Source organism: Psammomys obesus, unplaced genomic scaffold (assembly GCF_907164565.1).
Source record: "Psammomys obesus unplaced genomic scaffold, mPsaObe1.curated_primary_1811, whole genome shotgun sequence".
NCBI classification, from domain to species: Eukaryota; Metazoa; Chordata; class Mammalia; order Rodentia; family Muridae; genus Psammomys; species Psammomys obesus.
In genome coordinates this window covers 14,055,999-14,077,974 of record NW_026585895.1, presented here as the reverse complement: position 1 = coordinate 14,077,974, position 21,976 = coordinate 14,055,999, and the positions used below count along the sequence as shown (strand labels likewise).

At 44.6% G+C, this 21,976-nt stretch overlaps 1 protein-coding gene across 2 annotated transcripts in view; it reads left to right on the top strand.

Annotated features, from left to right (window-relative positions):
• Myo3b (myosin IIIB) overlaps positions 1-21,976 on the top strand; it is a 306,408-nt gene that overhangs the window by 181,895 nt on the left and 102,537 nt on the right. For both annotated transcript variants that reach the window (XM_055600477.1, XM_055600478.1), the window contains exons 25-27: positions 17,649-17,760; positions 18,599-18,761; positions 19,989-20,066. In XM_055600477.1, coding sequence (XP_055456452.1) covers positions 17,649-17,760; positions 18,599-18,761; positions 19,989-20,066 — 353 coding nt within the window. The remainder of the gene's footprint in view (positions 1-17,648; positions 17,761-18,598; positions 18,762-19,988; positions 20,067-21,976) is intronic.

Sequence of the window (21,976 nt, the reverse complement as noted above, 5' to 3'; positions counted from 1 at the left end):
TATATATCTGATCATGTTGGTACTTTTCATTTTTATTTATTTATTATTCATTTAACTTTATTTTATGTGCATTAGTGTGAAGGTGTCAGATCCCTTGAAATGGGCATTATAGACAGCTGCAAGCTGCCATGTGGGTGCTGGGAATTGAGCCCAAAGCCTTTGGAAGAGCAGACAGTGTGCTAACCACTGAGCCATCTCAGGTACTTTTCATGATGTAGCTGATGCATGCGGGGACCCATGGGAGGCGTCACTTTCCTTTGTGGGGGTCTCCTAGTCACTATAGTCTGTGCACTGTCTACTTGTTCTTTTCTTACTGCAAGATTGTAGCCACCGTTTACGCTTCTTCTGACCTGGATTTCTTTCTTCCTGCACAACTATTCATTGAGCTGTTGACCAGCTGCTTCTGGGCTTGGGTTTCATGTCTCTTCCCTCTCAGGAACAATAAAAGAACTTCCTCATTCCTTGTGACGATGAGTGTTGTGTCCTCAGGGAGACCCAAGCTGGCTCAAGTTTGACTTTTGAGCAGACTTCCAACTCTCCAGTGCATCCCTGATCTTCACTCTGGATATAGCAGCTAAACGTCTTCTCATATGGCCAATGACCCAAATGAATACAGACTCCTTAATGAGTATTCAATAAACACGATGACATTGCCCCCAGAAAGACTCCAGTTAGCCGGTCTCCTGCTCACATCAGCTCTCAGGGTTCTGGAGTCCAGTGCAGGAAGAGAACAGGGAGCCTCCCATTCCAGGTATCCAGGCATCCAAGCAGGCTTCACATACCACTCAGCTTTAAATGATTAAACCTAAAATCTTCTTTATAGAAAAATCTTCCTCCAGGACTGTGGAGGAAATTTCTTCAACAACTTTCTTATTTTTAAATTTTAATTTCATGTGTATGGGTGTTACGTCCGCACAGATGTCTGTATACCACCTGTGTGTCTGGTACCCGTGGAGGCCAGAAGAGGCCCTCAGATCCCCAGAAACTTCCTTGAGACAGTTGGAAGCACCATGTGGGTGCTGAGAATAGAATTCGGGTCTTCTAGAAGTGCAGCCAGTGCTCTGTACCAGTGAGCCATCTCTCTGGCCCCTTTTCATTAACTTTAACTTCATGTTTAGATCCTCTATGCTTCCTGGGTATCTTGGTCAGTTTCTGTGTGTTTGCAGAGAGGGTGGAGAGTTGGGTTCTATATCTACAAATTGGTTGTTTCTAATTTTTCCCACTGTGGCTTAGGACCCAGCTTTCTTTTTTAGGGCTGCTGAATCTGTTGCCATTTCCAACCTGATTTATTGATACTAAAGTCTGTATTTATCTTTTCTTCCTTCCTTCCCTCATTTTCTCTTTGAACTCACAAAGAATTAATTCATTACACAAAACAAAACCCCCTTTCTGTCATTCTACTTCAGTCTCAGGAGGGAGAAGGAGTGAATGCAAATATTTCAGCAGCCATCTTACTCCACCACTTTTGGAGAGTATTATTACATTGGCTTAAATGAGGAATGTCCCCCATAGGCTCCTGAATTTGCATGCATGGTCCCCAATTGATTGCCCTGTTTTGGAAGGTTTCAGAGGTGCATCCTTGTTTGAGGAAGTATGGGGATAGAATCTGAAAAGTTTTAAGCCCACCCTACATCAATTTGTTCTATCTGCTTTTGCTTGCAGTAAAGGATGTGAGCTCTCAGCCTTCTGCTCCTGTCACCATGCCGGCCACTGCCGCCTCCTACCATGGTGGCTTCATCTCCCTCTTGAGCCAGAAGCCAAACAAACTCTTTCTTCCTTAAGTTGCTTTGAATATAGTGTTTTATCACCGAATAGAAAAGTAACTCATTCAATCACCCAATTAAAATTACAAATGAATAAAATGAAGAAGAAAAATTTAAAAAGAAAGTAATTCAGTGCAAATCATCTTTTTTTCTATTGCACACCCAGGTTTCTTTCTAAGGGTTATTGCTTCTTTCTTGACCCAGGACATCCCAATTTTGAAATGGTCCAAATTAAGACAGCCTCTTCTGTCCTGCTCTCTCTCTTCCTTTTTCTCTCTTTATTTTTCTTAGTTGCATTTGTTTACTTATTCTGTGTGAGGTCACAGTGTGCCAGGCCATTGTGCCTGTGTGGACGTCAAAGGGCAACTTGCAGAGGTGCTTTTTCTCCTCCCACCATGTAAGTCTTGGGAAACAAACTCAGATTGTCAAGGGTGGCAGCAAGTACTGTTAGCTGTTAAGCGTCTTGCCAGCCCATGCCTTTTCCGCTGGAGGAGGTTTAATGGGCTGTGATCTCAAGATGATTTGAGATCTCACTAATGTGAACAACACATTGTGTTTTTCCTTTTTTAATCATCCCGTCAACTGATTTTCTACCTGTTCCATTTGTGATTAGAATGAAATTAATGAAGCGTTATAATCATGTTGAATTCCATTATGACGTCACAGTAAACATGCAAATGTGAAAAAGCACGAGGATAACTGTGGATTTGTAGACCAGTTACTGCATTTATATTCATCAAGGATCTGAGCTCCTCAGGAGCACTGATACTAGACATGGGCTCCAACAATCTTGTTCTTATTCTTGAATAGTTTTCTTTCCCTTCCCCCTTTAGGAGCCTCCTTTGCTTCTAAGTTTAAAATTTTGATCCTCCTGCCTCCTGTTCCTCTGCCAATCATATCAGTCTGTTACTTTCTAATTTAGCCACATCCAAGTTCTCAGAACAGAGGCAGAATGTAACCAAATTCTTGCGCCCACTTCCCAAGTGCTGGTATTACATGCATGTGCCACCGTGCCCAGCCAAAGTTTAGAATTCTGTTACAAATTGATGTGAGTGAGAAGCCTTCATTTCTGATTCTTCATTTCTGATTTCTGATTCATGGTGGGTTTTATTTTCTCCTTCATTTAAACTTATAAAGTGTCGGCAGCAGAATCAAAAACATTAGCACACACTTGGTGTGAGCCCAGTGTTGTCACGTGATGGTTAAAATAAGCTGACCTCCTAGATGGGCCTTTGAGAGTGTCTGTGAAGGATTTTTCTTAGTTACATTAATGATCGTGGGAAGACCTGCCCACTGAGGGCAATACCATCTCCCAGGGGAGAGGATCCAGGACTGAGTAAAAATGGAGAAGGTTAGCCACTCCCTAGCAAACACACATTCATGCCTGGGTCTTGGCTGTGGCTGGCTCTCCCAAGCTCCTGTCACTGTGACTTTAGAGCTGTGATGGGCTCTAACCTAGAACTCATGAGCTAAAACAAACCCCTTCTTCCTTCCAGTTGCGTTTTTCAGGATGCTTTATAATAGCAGCAGGAAAAGGAACTGAGGCATGCAACGAGTAATAGAACATCAGAGAAATATAGACTCTCGGGCCTTCAGCACAACTTCTTATCCCAAGGCCCACACTTAGATGCATTTCTAAGGATGTAATAGACATAATCATTTTTCTCGTTTGCTAGCAGATGGAGGCCAGCTGTTCACTTTCTTTACTGAAGGCTAAACACAAAGGGGAAGAAAAATAAAGCAGCTTATGGTAAATATAAGAACTTAATAAATGAAATCTGGAGTTTTAGGCACACAAAGGGAAGTGGGCAACTGAGGGTAATTATCAAATTATCCAAGCCACAAACTGCTGTGCTATCTTTATATCTACATGAAAGAAAGTTATTTGTGTGGATTGGATTATTCAGATAATTGTCCAATGTTTCGGGGTCTCTGATGAGACAGTCTGGATGGTCATGGATGGAGACAGAGAATCCACAAATGACTACCGGAAACAGGCAAAGGAATATGGCTCTTTGCCGCATGATCCGGACACTGATAACTTGGAGGTAAATGATAATGATTCAGTTAGTAGACTAATAATCCTTTGACCAGGTTGGGTCTGTTACAGGATTAAACAAAACAAAACAATCTTGACCTAATGTTTTTAATTACAAAAATCGTGTGGCCCATTTACTCTAAAATTATTAGGATTTTACACATAGGACTGAATTTCTTTTCCCACATTCCTAATTCCATTTCCCAGTGTCTGCTCACCCACTGCCTATTTCTAACAGAGCTGCTGTTATCCTTTTGACAGTTTTATACTTTCAAAATGCATACACACACACACACACACACACACACACACACTCACACTGTGTGGGGGAGGGAAGAGAGGGAAAAGCCCTGTTTTGAGCCTAACACAGATGACACTTTTGCCTTTCTAGTCAATATTATGCCCCATCCACGTTGTTGCATAGCGTTCACACATTCCTTTCCACTCCCCACTGGACTCTGTGGTCCTAATAGCGCCATTTCTCTACTGTGGATATTGAGATTATTTCCAACTTTAGCCAGCAATACTCAAAAAATTCAGTCCTGAATACTGAACACGTGACAATTTCTGCAAGGCAGGACTCTGGGCCATTGACTTTTATCAGGAGAAAAATGATGATTTCCCCTAGAAACCCCCATAAGGTCTATGGAATTTGTGGGGTCCACCCCCTCTCTTCCTTCAGAGACTTTGTCACGGGGTAGTCACTTTGTGTTGGAATTCTGTTTCTTTCCAGGATTCTCCAACATTGTCACCAAACATCGTTTCTTGGAGAGCTCTTGGAGAATACAGATTCCCAGGCCCTGCTCTCAGCATTTCTGATTCATTCTGTAGGAGTGTGTCTCAGAGAGAAGGGAGGGCACATTCACTTTTTAACAAGTTTCTAGGTACTGTGGTTGCTGGGCAGGGACACATGGACAGGCACCCCGTAGGTGGCTCTTAAGAATGTCCCAGGGAAAGAGAACTTGGCTGAGCTCTTAAGAGCTCCAAACACAGTTTCTAGGGAAATAGTAAGAATCACCACACTGACCCAAATATCTCAACAATAGCCTTGGGTCTTGGACAGTTAACAATGTTAGGTGGTAAACATGATTTTTAAAAATACACATATAATTCTTTAGGCCAAGGAGAAGTCGGCATAGCATCTTTGCTAGAAAGGCCTCTCAAAGGTTCATCTGGTCCGACTAGCTGGACCAGTGGTTCTTAACCTGTGAGTCTCGACCCCTTTAGGGGTCAAATGATCTTTTCACAGTAGTCATGTAAGACTGTCCTGCATATTGGATATTTACTTTATGATTCATAACAGCAGCAAAATTACAGTCATGAAGCAGCGACAAAAGTAATTTTATGGTTGGGGTTCACCAGAACATGAGGAACTAATTGTATTAAAGGGTTGCAGCATTAGGAAGGTTGAGAACCTAGAAATTCCTTAGTGATTTCCTCAGCTTTGTCAGTTAGCTTCCAGTGAACAGTTCCAGGGTGTACCATTCACCTCCTGACCTCCAAGGCACCCCAGCCTGTGATCACCACCACGTCCTGTGAACGCTGGGTGAAATCTCCCTCCAGAAGCTTCTAAGCATCTGCCTTGGTTCTATCACTGAATCAGCAATCTCTACTTGAGGTAGCCAACCATCATGTTCCCCTAGGTCAGTGATTTCAGAGTTGAGTTCAGTCACCAGAGACACAGACTAAAGGACAGATCCCTGAGGCCAACCCTGGAGATTTAGATTGCGTCAGAAGCAGCCCCAGCTGCTTTCTTTCTTTCTTCCTTCCTTTCTTTCTTTCTTTCTTTCTTTCTTTCTTTCTTTCTTTCTTTCTTTCTTTCTTCCTTCCTTCCTTCCTTCCTTCCTCTCTCTCTCTCTCTTTCTTTCTTCTCTAAACAGTTCTGATCTAGGTGGCCTGCACATGACCCTCTAAGAATCTTTGCTTTTTATTTCTAAGCTCGATGCCTCCAGCTTTTTCAGCATCTGCTATCATGACACAATTTTAATCACCTCACTATCCTGATTGCTTAATGCTGCTTGCCAAAATATCTCAAATATACTCCCAACTATACCCCTCCCTTAGTTTATTATTCTTCATTGCACGTATCCCTACCCAGTCAAGGTCCTTCATGAGAGAGGGGGATGTTGTCTACATTGCTCACTCAGGCCAGTTAGCGCCAGTTCCAGCGTGTGGCCCATCAGTGGATCCTACGGGGATTAATCAGCTTTATCATTGCTGTAACAAAATCCTGAAGGCAGGAAGCTTGTAGAGAAGCGAGGTTTCTTTACATCATAATTTCTGCAGTCTAGAGCCAGGACAATGGCAGGGATAGCCCATATCTTGAAACAGGAAACTGGAGGCATAGGCATCAGACTCAGGCTTCTGTAATCATCTGCTCCAGGAGGCAGTCAATGACCTAAAGATTCCCAGTGTTCCCCACCTCTTAAAACCTTCACCACCTCCTAAACCCACCACTTTGAAGACTGACCCTCAACCACAAGAGCCTATAGGAAATACCTGAACTACAGCAGGTACAATGTCTTATTTATGAATAAGAAATAGAGACAAAAAACCCCAACATAATATAGAAAATAGTTCATGGAAACAATATGTGTAAACAAATTCCAAAATTACCCAGGTGAACCCCCACAGTTGAACTTTGACCTCCGCAGATGCACCTTGGCCAATATGTACTAATGAATACACACATGCACACACAACAGTAACAATAAGATATTAATATAAAGAGTGTTTCACCTTCTTCTGATGTCCATGCTCTTTGCCTTTCTGAATGGGGATTGAGCATTTTAGCAAGAGTTCTCCTTCTTGATTAGTTTCTTTAGGTGTACAGATTTTAGTAGGTTTATCCTAAAACAGGGAACAGGACAGGAGCCTACCACAGAGGGCCTCTGAAAGGCTCTACCCTGCAGGGTATCAAAGCAGATGCTGAGACTTATGGCCAACCTTTGGGTAGAGTGCAGGGAGTCTTATGAAAGAAGTGGGAAATAGTAAGACCTGGAGAGGACAGGTGCTCCATAAGGAGAGCAACAGAACCAAAAAATTGGGGCACAAGGGTCTTTCCTGAGACTGATACTCCAACCAAGGATCATTTATGGAGATAACCTAGAACCCCTGCACAGATGTAGCCCATGACAGTTCAGTGTCCAAGTGGGTTCCATAGTAATGAGAACAGGGACTGTCTCTGACATGAACTGATTGGTCTGCTCTTTGATCACCTCCCCCTGACAGGGAAGCAGACTTACCAGGACACAGAGGAAGACAATGTAGCCAGTCCTGATGAGACCTGATAGACTAGGATCAGAAGGAAGGGAAGGAAGACCTCCCCTATCAGTGGACTGGGGGAGGGGCATGGGTGGAGAAAGAGGGGAGAGTGGGATTGAGATTGAGGAGGGAGGGAACTACAGGGGGGATAAAAGTGAATAAATTGTAATTAATAAAAATTAAAATTAAAAAAATAAAATGTGAAAAAAAGAGTGTTTCAAAGAAAATGGGAATTAAGAGCACAATTCAACAGTCAGCTCTCACACCCATGGCTCTGTATCAATGGGGTCGACCAATTTGTCTTGACAATGTTGTTTGAAAGTTCACACCTGTACTGAGCGTGCACAGAATTTTTCCTTGAGCCTCTGTGGATCTGGGCATCCTGGAATCCATCTCCATGGATACTGAAGGACAACTGAACTGTATCACTTGATATATATGTTGGTGGTCACAGTAAGGTCACTGACTCCTTGGACTGTCATGTAGAGAGGGATGAGCTGGCTCTCAAGTGGTGATGTTAAAAATTGGCATAATCTTTGGAAAACACTCTGAGTTGGTAAAGCCTAGCATGGACATATTCTAGGGACTGATATTTTGCTTTTGAAAATTATTAGTAGGAAGGTGTCATATGCAGTTTGGGGCCCAGTAAGCTTGTCAGGATTGTCCAGGGGCGTCAGCCTAGGTGCGAGAACTGCCTGGCTTAAGACGTGTCTGTGTGTGCCTCTCGGGTCAAGTCCCTCTAGCGTGGGTGTTTGCGTCCTGTCTTTCTCTTGTTAGAAGATACTGTGCAGAGGAAGGCAGAGTCCTGAGCGCACTACAGAAATAAAGATGAATGTGTTGAGAGGATTCTCCTTCTATGTTTGATAAAGCAGAACCGGCAGATGTCACTGGTTTATAGGAAAGGTCAAAGCAGCGGGGCTTCTGTGAAGAAACAAAATGTTCCGACGAATACAAAGCAAGGACATTGCTGCTTTTCCATAATGGCGGGGGAATCAATTAAAACACCGCCAGGCTCCGCAGACTTTACCTATCAATCAGGAGCTTCCTTTCCGAGGTGCTGAGGACAGAATCGAGGGTCTTGTTCACACCAACCATGCCCTCTGCCACTGAGCTACTACAGCCTCCACCAAGGGCCAGCTGTTTAGAAAGAGTTGCAGAGTAGCTCAGAGAGGATGAGCAAGGCTAGAACCTGATAACCCACGTGGGTTTGGAAGGACAGCACGCACAGATTTTCACTGGGAGACAAACGACTTCCATAGTGGGGTCCAAATGCTGTTAGACCCCTCCCAGTGGAGGGAGCCTCACAGCTGCTATGCAGCAGCCCAAGGAAGCCAACAGTGCCCGAAAAAGCCTCATAATTCAGCTCCTCATAGGCACATGCAGGTTCTAGAGGCAAAAAAATGCTGGGCATCACAGGTGCCAGTTAGATAGACTATGCTGTGGGGTGTGGGCTCCAGAGACACAAATGTGATGAGGGCAGAGGCCTGCATTTGCTTAGAGAAGACTGGGCCTCTCTTCTTTTCACCATGTTCCCAATGGTGAGCCAAGCTTCTTTCTGCCTTCCTCCTCGCCTCTAAGGCAGGCAGACAGACAGACAATAGATAGACAGATGACAGATGTAATGTGTGTATGTGTGGCACATAAAACGTGTATATACACTTGGGGAGGCAGAGGCAGGCAAATTTCTGTGAGTTCGAGGCCAGCCTAGTCTACAAAGTGAGTCTAGAAGGGGAGGAGGAACTCCACTATCAGTGGATTTGGAGAGGGACATGGGAGGAGATGAGGGAGAGAGAGTGGGATTGAAAGGGAATGAGGGAGGGGGCTACAGCTGGGATACAAAGTGAATAAACTGTAATTAATTAAAAAAAAAAAAAACAACAAAGTGAGTCCAGGACAGCCAGGGATATACAGAGAAACCTTGTTTTGAGAAAATAAAACAAAAAAGTATACATATATATGTATATTGCCATACGTATATCAATACACACAGACACACACAGACACACACACACACACACACACACACACACACACACACATATATATATATATATATATATATATATATATTATTTATTGATTAGATCCTGATCCTCCAGGATCTAAATGTTTCATAGATTTGGGTCAGAGAGGCCCGAGTCTCCACAGGGCATAGATGCTCTGCTCGTGAGAATGCAGAGGGACAGTTGGACTGGCTATCCCAATCTCTCACTGGCAGTTTAGAAACCTCTCACCTACGGGAGCTGGAATTCTTCTGCTACCAAAAGAAGAATAACTGGTAGTAGGCAGAGGTGTCGCCTCGTAACCCCCTGGGATTCTAAGGGTTTAGAAATAGCCTGTTTCTACCTGTCATGGCATCATAAGAAGTGGAACAGAGGCACAGAGCAAACGTGTGTGTATGTGTGTGTGTGTGTGTGTGTGTGTGTGTGTATGTGTGTGTGTTTGTAGCCATCAATATGTGTATATGTAGTCACAAGTGTATGTGTCTATGAGGGGAGTATGTGTGTATGTATGTGTAGCCACAAGTGAGTGTGTGTATGAATAGCCATGAGAATGTGTGTTTGTAGCCATAAGTATGTATTTGTGTGTGTGTGTGTGTGTGTGTGTGTGTGTGTGTGTGTGTGTGTATAGCCACAGAGAGAGTAGCCATGAGCGTGTGTGCATGTGTGTGTGTGGAGAAGTTGAAAATGTTTCCTTTAGCATTCTTACTCATATGGTTAGTTTTATTCTGACATTCTGCTACATGGTTTTTATTAGTCACATCTGATCTTTGTGGCTGCCATCGCTGTCTCCTCCTCCCCCTTCTTCGAGATTTATTGAACATTTTGTACAGTTTCATTTTATCTTCTTTGTTGATCTGTTACTTGTAGCTCTTTGCTTGGCTGTTTTAGGGCTTGCTTTGTGAATGATGCCACACATCTTTAATTTTTCTTAGCCTACCTTAACGTCAATGTTGTGCCTAAGCACATTGCAGCATAAGATTCTTGTAAAAATCCACTTCAGTTTCTTTTCTTCTGACCTTTACCCTATGCTTGTCCTATATCTCATGTCCCTGTGTATTGTAAACCTGTATGCTACTATTATTTTTTGCTCAGCCATGAGTATGGTAGAGATATTTAAGTCACAGGAAAAGTATTTTGGATATTTACCACTAGCTAGTTCTTACAATATGCCTCTCAGTCCTTCCAGCACAATGAGACTGCCATATGGATCTTTTACGTCCTGGAATTATTATAATGAATTTCCTTTAGCATTTCTTTTGGTGAAGATCATCTAGGGATAAATTCTTTCAGCTTTTCTGAGTCTTAATAGTCTCATTTTGCCTTTGTTTTTGTGTGGCTTCTTCAGTGGCTGTCGAGTGTATTTTCTTTTGGTGCTTTCAAGATCTTGCTCCACTCTCCTCTCCCTTGCATTGTTCCTGTCAAGAACTCTGCCATTAAATTCGTCCCTGTTCCTCTTTGTGTACTTTGTCTTTTGTCTGTAAGATTTTCTCCTTCTGGTTTTGGGCAGTTTCACTGAACGTCCTTTCATGTAGCTGCCTTCAGTTTGTGTGTGGTGTCCACAGAGCTTCAATATGCTGGTTTATAGTTTTATTTAATTTGAAAAAATGAAAATAAAACTTTTAATGGAACTTGCTTTGAACACTTTTTTCCTGTGTCCCTCTTCACCCTCTTTTTTTTGGGGGGGAAGGGGAAGGATTTATTTGGCTCATACTTCCACAGCACATTTCATCATTAAGAAACCATGGGGCAGAACCTCAAGGCAGGAACCTGGAGGCAGAAACTGAAGCAGAGGCTGTGGAGGAGTGCTGCATACTGGCTTGCTCAGCTGTTTCTTAACCCCACCTGCTCAGTGACGGCATCACTCTCAGTGGGCTGGTTCCTCTCATAGCAATTATTAAGAAAATGCCCCATAGACTTTCAGGCAATCAGATGGAAGTGTTTTCTGAATTGAGGTTTGCCTTCCAAGATAACCCTTGCTTTTGTTGACAGACAACCACCCAGGACTCCTGACCTCTTTAATGAGCCTTAAGGTGGGCTCTTTGTATCCAACATTTCTTTCTTCCTGGTTTTGGTGTGTGTCTATGGCAGGTTAAAGATGACTGCAGGTATCTGGATACTCTAGATGTAGGAAATGGGTCTGTCCCCCGCCTCTTCTCTCTAGCCAGGGCTGACCCACAGCAGCTGTAGCTACTGAGGCATAAGGTTGTGATGTCATGAACGCTGTAATCCTCACTATCAAATAGTCAGGATGTCTTTGCCTACTGTCTCCTGGAACTTTTAATCTTTTTTAGAATTAATTAATTTTTAATCAGTTACAGCTTTTTCACTTTGTATCCTAGCTGTAGCCCCCTCCCAACCCCTCCCTCTTTCATCTTCTCCCATGCCCCTCCCACAGTCCACTGATAGGGGCGATCCTCCTCCCCTTCCATCTGACTCTAACCTATGAGGTCTCATCAGGACTGTCTGCATTGTCTTCCTCTGTGGCCTGGCAAGGTTGCACTCCCCTCAGGGGGAGGGGATCAAAGAGCCAGCCACTGAGTTCATGTCAGAGACAGTCCCTATTCCCATTACTAGGGAACCCACTTGGATACTGAGCTACCATGGGCTATATCTGTGCAGAGGTTCTAGGTTATCTCTATGAATGGTCCTTGGTTGGAGTATCAGTCTTAGAAAAGACCCCTATGCCCAGATTTTTTTTTCTCCTTGTGGAGTTCCTGTCCCCTCCAGATCTTTCTATCTCCCCCTTCTTTCATAAGATTCCCTGCACTCTGCCCAAAGTTTGGCTATGAGCCTTAGCCTCTGCTTTGATACCCTGCAGGATAGAGTCTTTCAGAGTCCCTCTGTGGTAGGCTCCTGTCCTGTTCCCTGTTTTCTCCCTCTTCTGATGTCCATCCCGTTTCCCTTTCTGAGTGAGGATTGAGCATCTTACCAAGGGTCACTTGTACAACCACTTTGGACATCAATCTGGCACTTTCTCAGAAAATTAGGAATAGTGCTACCTCAAGATCCAGCTATACCACTCCTAGGCAAATATTCAAAAGATGCTCAAGTATACAACAAGGACATTTGCTCAACCATGTTCGTAGCAACTTTATTTGTAATATCCAGAAGCTGGAAACAACCCAGATGTCCCCCAGTTGAGAAATGGGTACAGAAATTGTGGTACATTTACACAATGGAATACTACTCAGCAATTAAAAATAAGGAAATCATGAAATTTGCAGGCAAATGGTGGGAACTAGAAAAGATCATCCTGAGTGAGGTATTCTAGAAGCAGAAAGACACACATGGTGTGGATATTAGACATATAATATAGGATAAATATACTAAAATCTGCACGCCTAAAGAAGCTAAGCAAGAAGGAAGACCCTGGGTAAGATGCTCAATCCTTTTCACCCTTTTTAGGGACTCCAGTTAAATATATTCAAGCTCCTTGAGAATATCCTGCAATTCATTAAACTTTTGCTTTTTAAATTTTCTCTGTTTCATTCTTTGTGTGTGTGTGTGTGTGTGTGTGTGTGTGTGTGTGTTTGTGTATGTTTGTAGGCCAAAAGAATGTCGGGAGACTCTTGAGTGGACTTACAGGCACTTTGTGAGATCCCATCGTAGATGCTAGGAACCAAACTTGGTTCCTTTTCAAGAGCAGTAAGCACTCCTAACTGTTGGGCCATGGCTCCAGCCCGCTGATTTCTTTTGCATAACTTCTGCTGTCATGTCCTCAGGTTCACTCACAGGTTCTCTGTGGTGACTCACCTGTTTCTGAGTTCACTTTGTAGAGTTTCCGTCTCAGACACTTGTAGTTGTCACTTCCTAAAGTTTTTTTTTATCTTTTCTCTCTCTTCATAACTTTCGAACGTTTGAAATAGCACAAAAATAACTTTTAATATCCTTCTCTGTTTTTAAGCTTTGTCTAGACCTTCTTTATTCATGTGTGTGAACGCTCTGCCTGCATGTATGTCTGTGTATCACTTGCATGTCTGGCGCAGAGGTTAGAGGAGGGCATCAGATGCCTGGGAACTGGAGTTACAGAAGGTTGTGACCCACCATGTGGGTGTTGGAGACTCAACACTGGTCCTCTGGGAGAGCAACAGGCACTATTAACTACTGAGCATCTCTCCGGGACACATCCTTTTCTGTTAATTTTAATACCTGTGCCAATTCTTGACTCTTTCCCATTGGTTGATTTTTTCCCCCTTCTTATCGCAGGTCGTATTTCCCTGCATGCCTAATAATCTTGATGCCAAATATTGACAATTTTCTATTTCTTGTGTTTGATCCTTGGACACAGTTAAATAACTTGGGAACAGTTTTGTCCTCTTGAGTCTTGCTCTTTAGTTTTTTGGGTACCATTGTTTAGTATTTTTCTCACAAGCAAAGGAAGACCCTCTGAGCATTCTGGTCACTGTCCTGTGAATTAGATAGTCAACCAGTCTGGTTGGTAGAGACAGGTGCTGTTGCCAGCCCCATGTGAGAGGCAGGTATGGCCTGTTGCTGTAACAATTCTTTCCTAGGTCATGAGTAGCTTCCTCCTGTGTAAATGCCAATCCAAACTCTGCTTGAGGAGACTCCCCACCATGCTCCAGGATTCTCTTTCACCCTCTACAGTATTCTGTCTTACAGATTCTAGTTGCCCTGGTTCTTCCCACGCATGGTAATGTCTGAAGTCTGGTTTAGTGAGTTCAGTTTTGCCCATATTGTATTGAAATAGACTCAATAACTTCTTTATAAGAAATAAAATCTCTCTGATAGCTGATCAGGAACACTAGGGAGACTCCCAAACTCCTGAGGCTTCTTTGCCTTTAAGGTTCAGTACGTGCAGGTGCCACATAGAGAGCCAGGTCTGCTTTCTCTTCATTCCTTCCTGGTGGCCCCTCCGTCTTTTCTACCCCTCCCCCCGGTCTTTGGATCTTTCCAACCTGCTCTCTCTTGGAAAAATGGAGAAGTTCTGTGGACTTGCCAATTTTTATTCTTAGCCCATCCTCGGAAGGTCATGTTCGTTCATTAGGAGAAGTTTGATAACATATTTATATGTATTTACTTTTATTGATGAGTGCAAATAGGTGCCCGTGTGCACATAAAAGTAGGCACACGTGTGCCTGTAGGTGCCAGAACAGGGTATCTGAAGGTGGAGTTATAGCCCATTGTGAGCTCCCTGACATAGATGTCGGAAACTTGAACTCGGGTCTTCTGTAAGTGTTGAGGGTTGGTCTGATGCTATGTGTTCTAATGCTAAATACTGAATCCTCAAGTTCTGGTTGCCACCAGAGGAGTGCATTCTCACGTACCTCAAGGGAGGTGGTGTAAGCGTTGCTCACCAATGACTGGTTCGATAGAGTAGCTAACAGCCTATAGTTGGGGTGAAGAGAAGTAGGTGGAGCTTAGGTTCCCGGACTTGGGGTGACGAGAGAAGGAAGAGAGGAAGCAGGAAAGAAGGAAGTTGCCATGAGGCAGTATGGACCATCATCTTGTGGCCATGAGGGCTAGCCTGATGGAATAGAAGCAGCCCAGACAGGAACAATTATGGCAAGTAATTTGGAGTGTGTAGCTGGGAAATAGCAAAATAGCTCAGGGGGTCGATATTTGCCCAGTTATGGTGCTTTAAAGCTTTCATAAATCCAAAAGGTCTCAAACTAGCTGGAGGGTAGAGAGGCCATCTAGACTCTAACAACCATTCAGCAGCATGTAAGAGTAGCACACTCTTAACTGCTGAGCCACCTCTCCAGCCACAAGAGCACTTTCGAAGACAGATGGTGTAGCTTATACCAGTTAGCCCACGTCTACCATAGGGTCGGGGGAAGAGGGAGGAGTAAGAAAAGGACGGGGGGGGGGGGAGAAAGAGGGCAGGAGGAGAATGAGGCAGCAACGCTATTCACCTGATTCCTCTTCCCACCGGTGAGAACCCAGGCATGTCCACAGTCAGGCAAAGATGGCCCAGCTCTTAGCACCCAGGCTCCAGACTGTGAGCTAGCTCTTCTTTATCAGTGGCAGTTGCATCCGGAAGAACTAACTGGTTTGGCCAACACCTCAAGCGTCCAGACCCTCAACACAGAATCCTATTCTTACCCCTTCGCTATCGAACCCCCTTGCTCCTTCACATCATCAAGTTGCTTCAGAAAGAAGATGGAATTGTGGGATCAATCTGGTCAGAGACCCTCTGCCTCAGGCAGGACCCTTGGCCGATTCCGTCACTGCCATCTCTACACTGAAACGCATGGGGGCTCAGCATGCTTTTCACCATGAAACCTGCTTTTCATCATGAATACAAAATTCTCAAAATACAAAATTACTCCGTAGGAGGAATGCCTTATGCTGCTGTGGCCCAGTAGAGAGGTCGATTATCCTCTCTGGTAGCTCTAGAATTTTTGCCTCCTGTCTGTGCCATTGCCACATCTCTGTGTGAACTATCCCAAATATGAACATTATTATCACAATAGATCAAGAGATTTGGGTTAAACCCTAACATTTATTTAGATTAAGACAAATTTTCAACCTATTTTGAAAAGTTACTAAGAACCATTCACACACAGCTCCCTAAAAATGAAACAGAAACCTTTGGATGAAGAATGGGACCTTGTCTTGCGTCGCATTCTGTGTTGCGCATTGCTCTTTACTCATTAGGCTTGTTTTAAAAAAATGTCCCATTATCAGTAGTATCACATGATGTCTCGAGCAAGCCCGGGTTTCTGGGCTGCTGAACACCCCATGTTATGGTTTCCTGCCAGGCTGAAGAATCTAGAAAACCCTGGTTATCCACGGTCTCTCACAGTTTAAGCTCTCTGCAAACCCCCTCGTGTAAATTTGCCAATTCCCACCATCCCTGTGGACACCAGAGCACAGTCTTTCTGCTGTGGTCAAAGGCAAGTAAGAGAAGACTTGGCTAAAATGACAGTCCTGGGGAAGGCGAAGCTGAAGAGTGGATGCCTCAGCTGCCTGAAACGGTGGAGGCCCAGGCTCCGCTCCCAGCAGCCCCTTCTTCAGCTGAGCAGATGCCTGAGCTTGGCTGATGATGATCTGCCAGCACTGTGCCCTTCTCCACAGGTGTAAGCTGACTCTGATTCTCTCTGCTTACAAGTGTTTGCATCAAATATGGCCTCATAGTCTCAGAGCACAATAATAAGTTGACTTAAGAGCGGATCATGTATGTTTATTTTTCTGCAAACAGAAAGGTAAGGAAAGGTCTAGTTGATAGTGAAAGTAATATGTTTCATATTTTGATGATCTCTTACAAGTTAAAACATTTAAAAGGAATTTCTAAATAGCAGATTAGAATTGTTTGGAGAATGGAAAAAGAAAATTCCTCCAACAAGAAAATTTAGTTTATTTTAAGGTTTCAAAAAAGGTTGAATTTAATTATAGATGGCAGCAAAGAGCAGAAAAGGAACCTTGAAAGTTGTTTTGAAAACAACAACAACAAAAACCCTAAGGTAACATCTGAAAGGAGAATATAGTCCGGTAACTTTGTAAAAATGAGAATATACAAGGGAAAGACGTGTGCAGGGTGCTAGGTTTGATCTTCAGGATGGAGGAGAGGAGAAGGAAGAGGAAAATCCTCTGGTAGTGATGACATTTGGGGCATGGCATTTTGGCACCTGAGCAAAAGCAGAATCAGGAAGGTCAGTGTGACCTTGCCCTGCTGTTCCCCATGGAGGCAGATTGTGAGGCGGGCAGATGAGTCCTTCCCTAGTAAGTTGTAGACCTTGGTGTGAGCCCAGAGAAGAGGGGCCTCTAAGGATACAGGGACTCACAGGGAAAACCTGAGCACTCAGGGCCTTCCAGGGCCTTCAAAGCTCCTGTCATGAGGCTGCACCCTCCTGTTCGATCACCTGTCTCCATCACCTCATCAAACCTGAAAATACTCAAGTGTGACCGAGTCTTAGGACGTCATTTCCTTGTGAGCGAAGGCTCCTGTGCTATAGAAAACTGACATAAATAAACATGTGTCCCCTTCTCTTCTGCCTCCCGTTGCAGGGACCACAGCCGTAAGCCTGCGCGAGGAAAAGAGGCTTTGCCTTTTCTTCAGTCAGTGCTCTTTGACAAACCCTTTCTTCTTAAAGTTTGGACAGTCGCTAAAATGAAGATATTTGAGAAAACAAATGTGCTAGTAGTGACTGCGTGAAGAGGACATGGCCCCTCCAGACAGATACACAAGAATCACCTGCCAGTGACACCATGCCTCCGATGGGACTTTTTGAAGCCCATCAAAGTCCATGCAATGGACTTTAAATTATTCCATATTCTGACACTAGCCCTAACATTTACAATTTTGTCATTCACCAGAGCAGTTATCCGAATCCCAGCTTTCTAACAGGAGAAGATATTTTGATTTTGCTTATAAAAGGCACAAAGCAGACATTGAATATGGGCCTAAAAAATAACATTAAAAGAAAAATATGAACGTAGGGAAATAACAAAGAAATGAGGTATAAATTGTGTATCTTTTGCCACTTACTATACTATCATTGGTGGTCCGGAAAAATTTACTAGTTAGGAAAGCTTGAGACTTACTAGTGGGAACTGAAAAATTCTACTGTAAATGAAATGGCAACTGAAGATGCTTCATTCTCATCCTTTGTCTTGTAGGTATTATTACTTGGCATTCCGGGCACATCAAACACCTCCCGCTAACAAAGAGAGCTGTGTTGCTATCTTGGAAAAGTCCCGATTAGATCACTGGGTCCTGGGGAAAACAAAGGTAGCTCTCTCTCTTTATTGTTCAGACTGTCACCCGTGATGCTTTTCTGTCACTGATAGCCAGCAAAAATGGCTTTGTACCTGGCATGCCAAGGCAGGCAAGCCTCCAACCTAAAGATGCTGTTTGCTGGTCTTCGCTCAGAAGTCTGGGACCTGCAAGCCAGAGGTGGAGGGTTTGTACACTGCTCTGTAATTTGAGAACCTTTTGCATTTCTAGAAAGAGATTTTTAACAGGTTCCCTTTTCCATACTCCAAGATCTATCACACATGCTAACACATTAATCATAGGAACAGCGGCAAGTTGCTTTTAGAGTCTTGCTTGTTTTTTGCATTAGACCTGTGCTGTTTATTGCGTACTCTGATTTTAGTTTCATCACATGTAGCTTTTTATTTGGGGAAACATTATGTCCCTGAAGGAGCCCACGCTTTTATTGTTAATCTGCAAGGCCAGTTCCAGCCTGCCTGTGGACTTCCTTTATGCAAATTTGATCGCTGAGGGTCATCCAGGTCACCTGGCCTCCAGACTCTCAGCTGACCCAGGTTGGTCCTCTTGCTCAGTGCCTGCGTCAGAGGCTATGAGGAGCAATGAGGGCAGAGCTCAGCCGAGAAAATACAACTCCTGGCTATTGGGAGGCAGTCCCAGACAGCACCTGGGCTTGTCTAAGGGGAATTGTGTTTTCCAGTCCCTCCCACAGAAATCGGCAATGTGTGTGCAAGCTAAATCATTGTGAATTTTACTTAGACGATGGCTCTAATATTTGCATTAAGAATAGGCTGGAGTGGAGTGATTTTTCTGTAGGGAAGCCCAAATGGAACGCTAAAACAATGTTTTCTTTCAGGTTTTTCTCAAATATTACCATGTTGAGCAATTAAATTTGCTTCTGCGAGAAGTCATGGGCCGAGTGGTCATGCTGCAGGCTTATACCAAGGGCTGGCTCGGAGCAAGGAGGTACAAGAGAGCGAGAGAGAAGAGGGAGAAGGGCGCCATAGCCATCCAGTCAGGTAAACGGCCTGGTTCTGCCCAGTGCCACCCCTTGGTATTCCCTTGAGTGCTGGGGTCACTCTGCTGAGGACTACCCCCCTTTCCCTTCTCCCCTCCTCGACTTGTCTTTCCTTACTTCAGGAAACACTTTTCAAGTACCTACACCAGTCAAGCCTTGTACTAGGTGCTGGGAATGTAGCAAGGGAAGCTCTTGACGGTCTCTGACCTCAAAGGGAGACAAACATACAAGCCATTGCAACCACCCTGAGTGATGAGGGAGAGGCAGGGTGAACTGAGCAGTGCTGTCAAGCTCCATCACTCGGCATGTGCCGTCTCCTGAGCAGACTGAGATGATTCACACCCCTCACAATGACTAACACCATCCCGGTACGGTTCTGTGGCATGTCTGAGCCTTGTAAACAGAGGCCACAAGCCTCCAGGCTTTCTCCAGGCATGCTGACGCCTCTGTCCATGCCCTTATGTCCTGGGGGTAATGAACAATACTTGGCTCATGCTCCAGACGAGCAGTTACAAAGCCACAGACCCTGAAAGCAGAAGATGCACCTCTTCACACTCTCCTAGCAGGAATCACAGCATGCTTTAACATGTGCTGGACCTCATGAGACTTGAAGATGCTCAGGCCAACATGGGGACATAGAAGGCAACTGCTCTTCTTGGAGAGGAGGCTTTCTACACTCCCTCTCTCTGAGGGATGTCAGTGTCCAGCACTCTGTTCTCTCCACTCTTGGCTTTCTCCCTTGCCTTTCCTTTCCATGGACGATGCTGCCTCTTCCTCAGCAAATACTAGCTGGGTGCCTCCCTCTGCCCCTTTATCTTCCTACTCGATTATACCTTTCTTCTGAGCATAAAATGTCTGAAAGGAGTGGGCTAGTTCAGTGCCTCCCGGCATCTTCTCATCAAGGCAGGGCTTCCTCCATGCTTGGGGTAACAGGAAACTACCTCCCCTATTACCTCCTTACTATTACTAAATAGAACTCAAAATGTTCTGGAAAAAAAATCACTGTTTGACTGAAAATGGTCCCCCAATAGCACCTTGAAAACTTGACCAAGAGTTCTGAAAGACCCTCCACTGTAGTTCATCTGCTGCTGAATTTGCTCAGGAAGAAGGCAAGGGTGGGGCGGGGCAGGGGCTGAGAGACCCAGATTGCAGGTGGAACAGCTTGTATCAATTCTCCGGCACGTTTTTAAATTAATGTCATTCCCAGCACATGGTTTTATATTTTTAGCCTGGAGAGGCTATGACGCTCGGAGGAGATTGAAGGAAATACGCCACAGAAGTGGGTCTGCAGTGCACATCCCAGCAGGTAATTAAAACATCGTTGTCTTTTTTTTCAGTGTCCAATTGAAATGTTCTGTGATTCCATTCGAATGAGTTCAGAGATGCGGAAAGGGTAATGAGTCAGGAGTTCTGGTGTGTGAGGCTAGGGCCTCACTTCTTCCTCCCCACTGGGGTCCCGGGGCACTGTGCACTTTTACCAGGGAGAGTTTTTATATGCCCACTCCAATAGAAAACTGGGACACAGAGGAGGGAAGTAACCTGTCCATTCTCACTCAGCTTGCTAGTAGTGGAGCCGCCGTTGAAATGTAGGCGGTTTGGACTGAGCACAGTTGATAGGCCGCTTGCTCCTGGACAGGTCCCTCCCTTCCTGGAGTCGTAAGTCCCTCATCTCTGAAGTGAGCACACTGGCTTTAAAGATGTGTGATGGTTTCTAAGGCCTGGGTGACTGTCAGCGTCACAAAGGAGGGGTGAGCCCCGGGGCCTGAAATCTGTGTCTGTGTGTTGGTCGGAGAGAACACAACGGATTGTGGGGCTCAGCTTGCCCTTGGCAGAGCTGTGATTCCTGTTTGCTGTCCTGTCTTGTGTCCCCTCCCTGGTTCTGGGGTTACTTCTGCAAATGTCCTGTGTGTCGGTCAAGCCAGGCCACCTTCCTGTTTGAAGCTGCACATCCCTAGTAGAGATTCTGGAAGAAACAGGATCTTGACCATGCCAAGAATCCCAGGAGTGCAAGAAACTGTGGACAGGATGAGCGAGCAGAGGGCAGTGCTGGGATAGGGAGAGAGAGGGTGTCAGAGGCAGATCCTTTAGAGAGCTGCGATCTTCTCCAGCAGGCCCAGGCCAGAGCCAAGCTCTGGAGGTTCTTCCCAGAATTCCCAGGTCATGCTGGAGGCCAGCATCTTCACTAAGAACTCAGATATTTGGGGAGTAGAATACCCTTTAAATGCAAATGTGTCTCACTTAGTACCATCTTCTATTAATTTCTAACCTCTACCACTTCAAAGCCTTAGGAAAAGTGAACACATTCTTGTTCACAAATTCTTGCAGCTTAAGAAACAAAAACTCCAAGTGTTTCTGGTGTTCACTGTTTACTCCCAACACCCTCAACACACACACAGCCCACAGATACACACTCAGAACACACTGAACACACACAATAAACACATACACACAACACACGAATACACACACACACACACACACACACACACACACACACACACAGTCTCTTCCCAAGAGGATACCAGGCTGATTTCAATATGTCTAACACATGTTTAAAAAAAAAAAAAGCTTAAAGCCTGTATATTGTTGATCCACTGAGCCCAGGCTATAAAAATTATGAAATGTCTGAAAATCATGTTCGAGGGCCAGGTGAGCACTGCTTCAAAGCCGGAAAGGGCCGGCTGCATGACCTCTGAAGACACTGATGAATGGGTATGTGTCCCATTCATGACACATTCTTCTTGATGCACCCATGGGTGGGTTCTGTGGAAGGTTAATGGCGTGTATTTTCTCAAAGGGCCTCCCTGTTCTTTTTACCTTTGCAAGCTTTTACCCTCCTTAACTTCACAGCCAGTGCTCTCTTACTCACCAAGAAGCATCACAATGCCTGTGAGCCGATTCTGCAGGAGCTCAGGTGGTCTTGAAAGGCACGCCTACGCCCTCAATGCCTCCTGTGGCAGGAAGCAGGCAGGTCTACACCCTCAATGCCTCCTGTGGCAGGAAGCAGGCAGGTCTCTCTACCTTCGGTGAGCAAAATGGACAGGAACTGATGTGCCCTTATGGTTAGGGCTGGAGCTAGAGCTGTGATTTTCCCACAGCATAACTACTGTCTCCTTCCGTTCCTGCCATAAAATGGCTCAAACACAACTGCCCACATACATACCTCCATCACACACACACACACACACACACACACACACACACACACACACACAC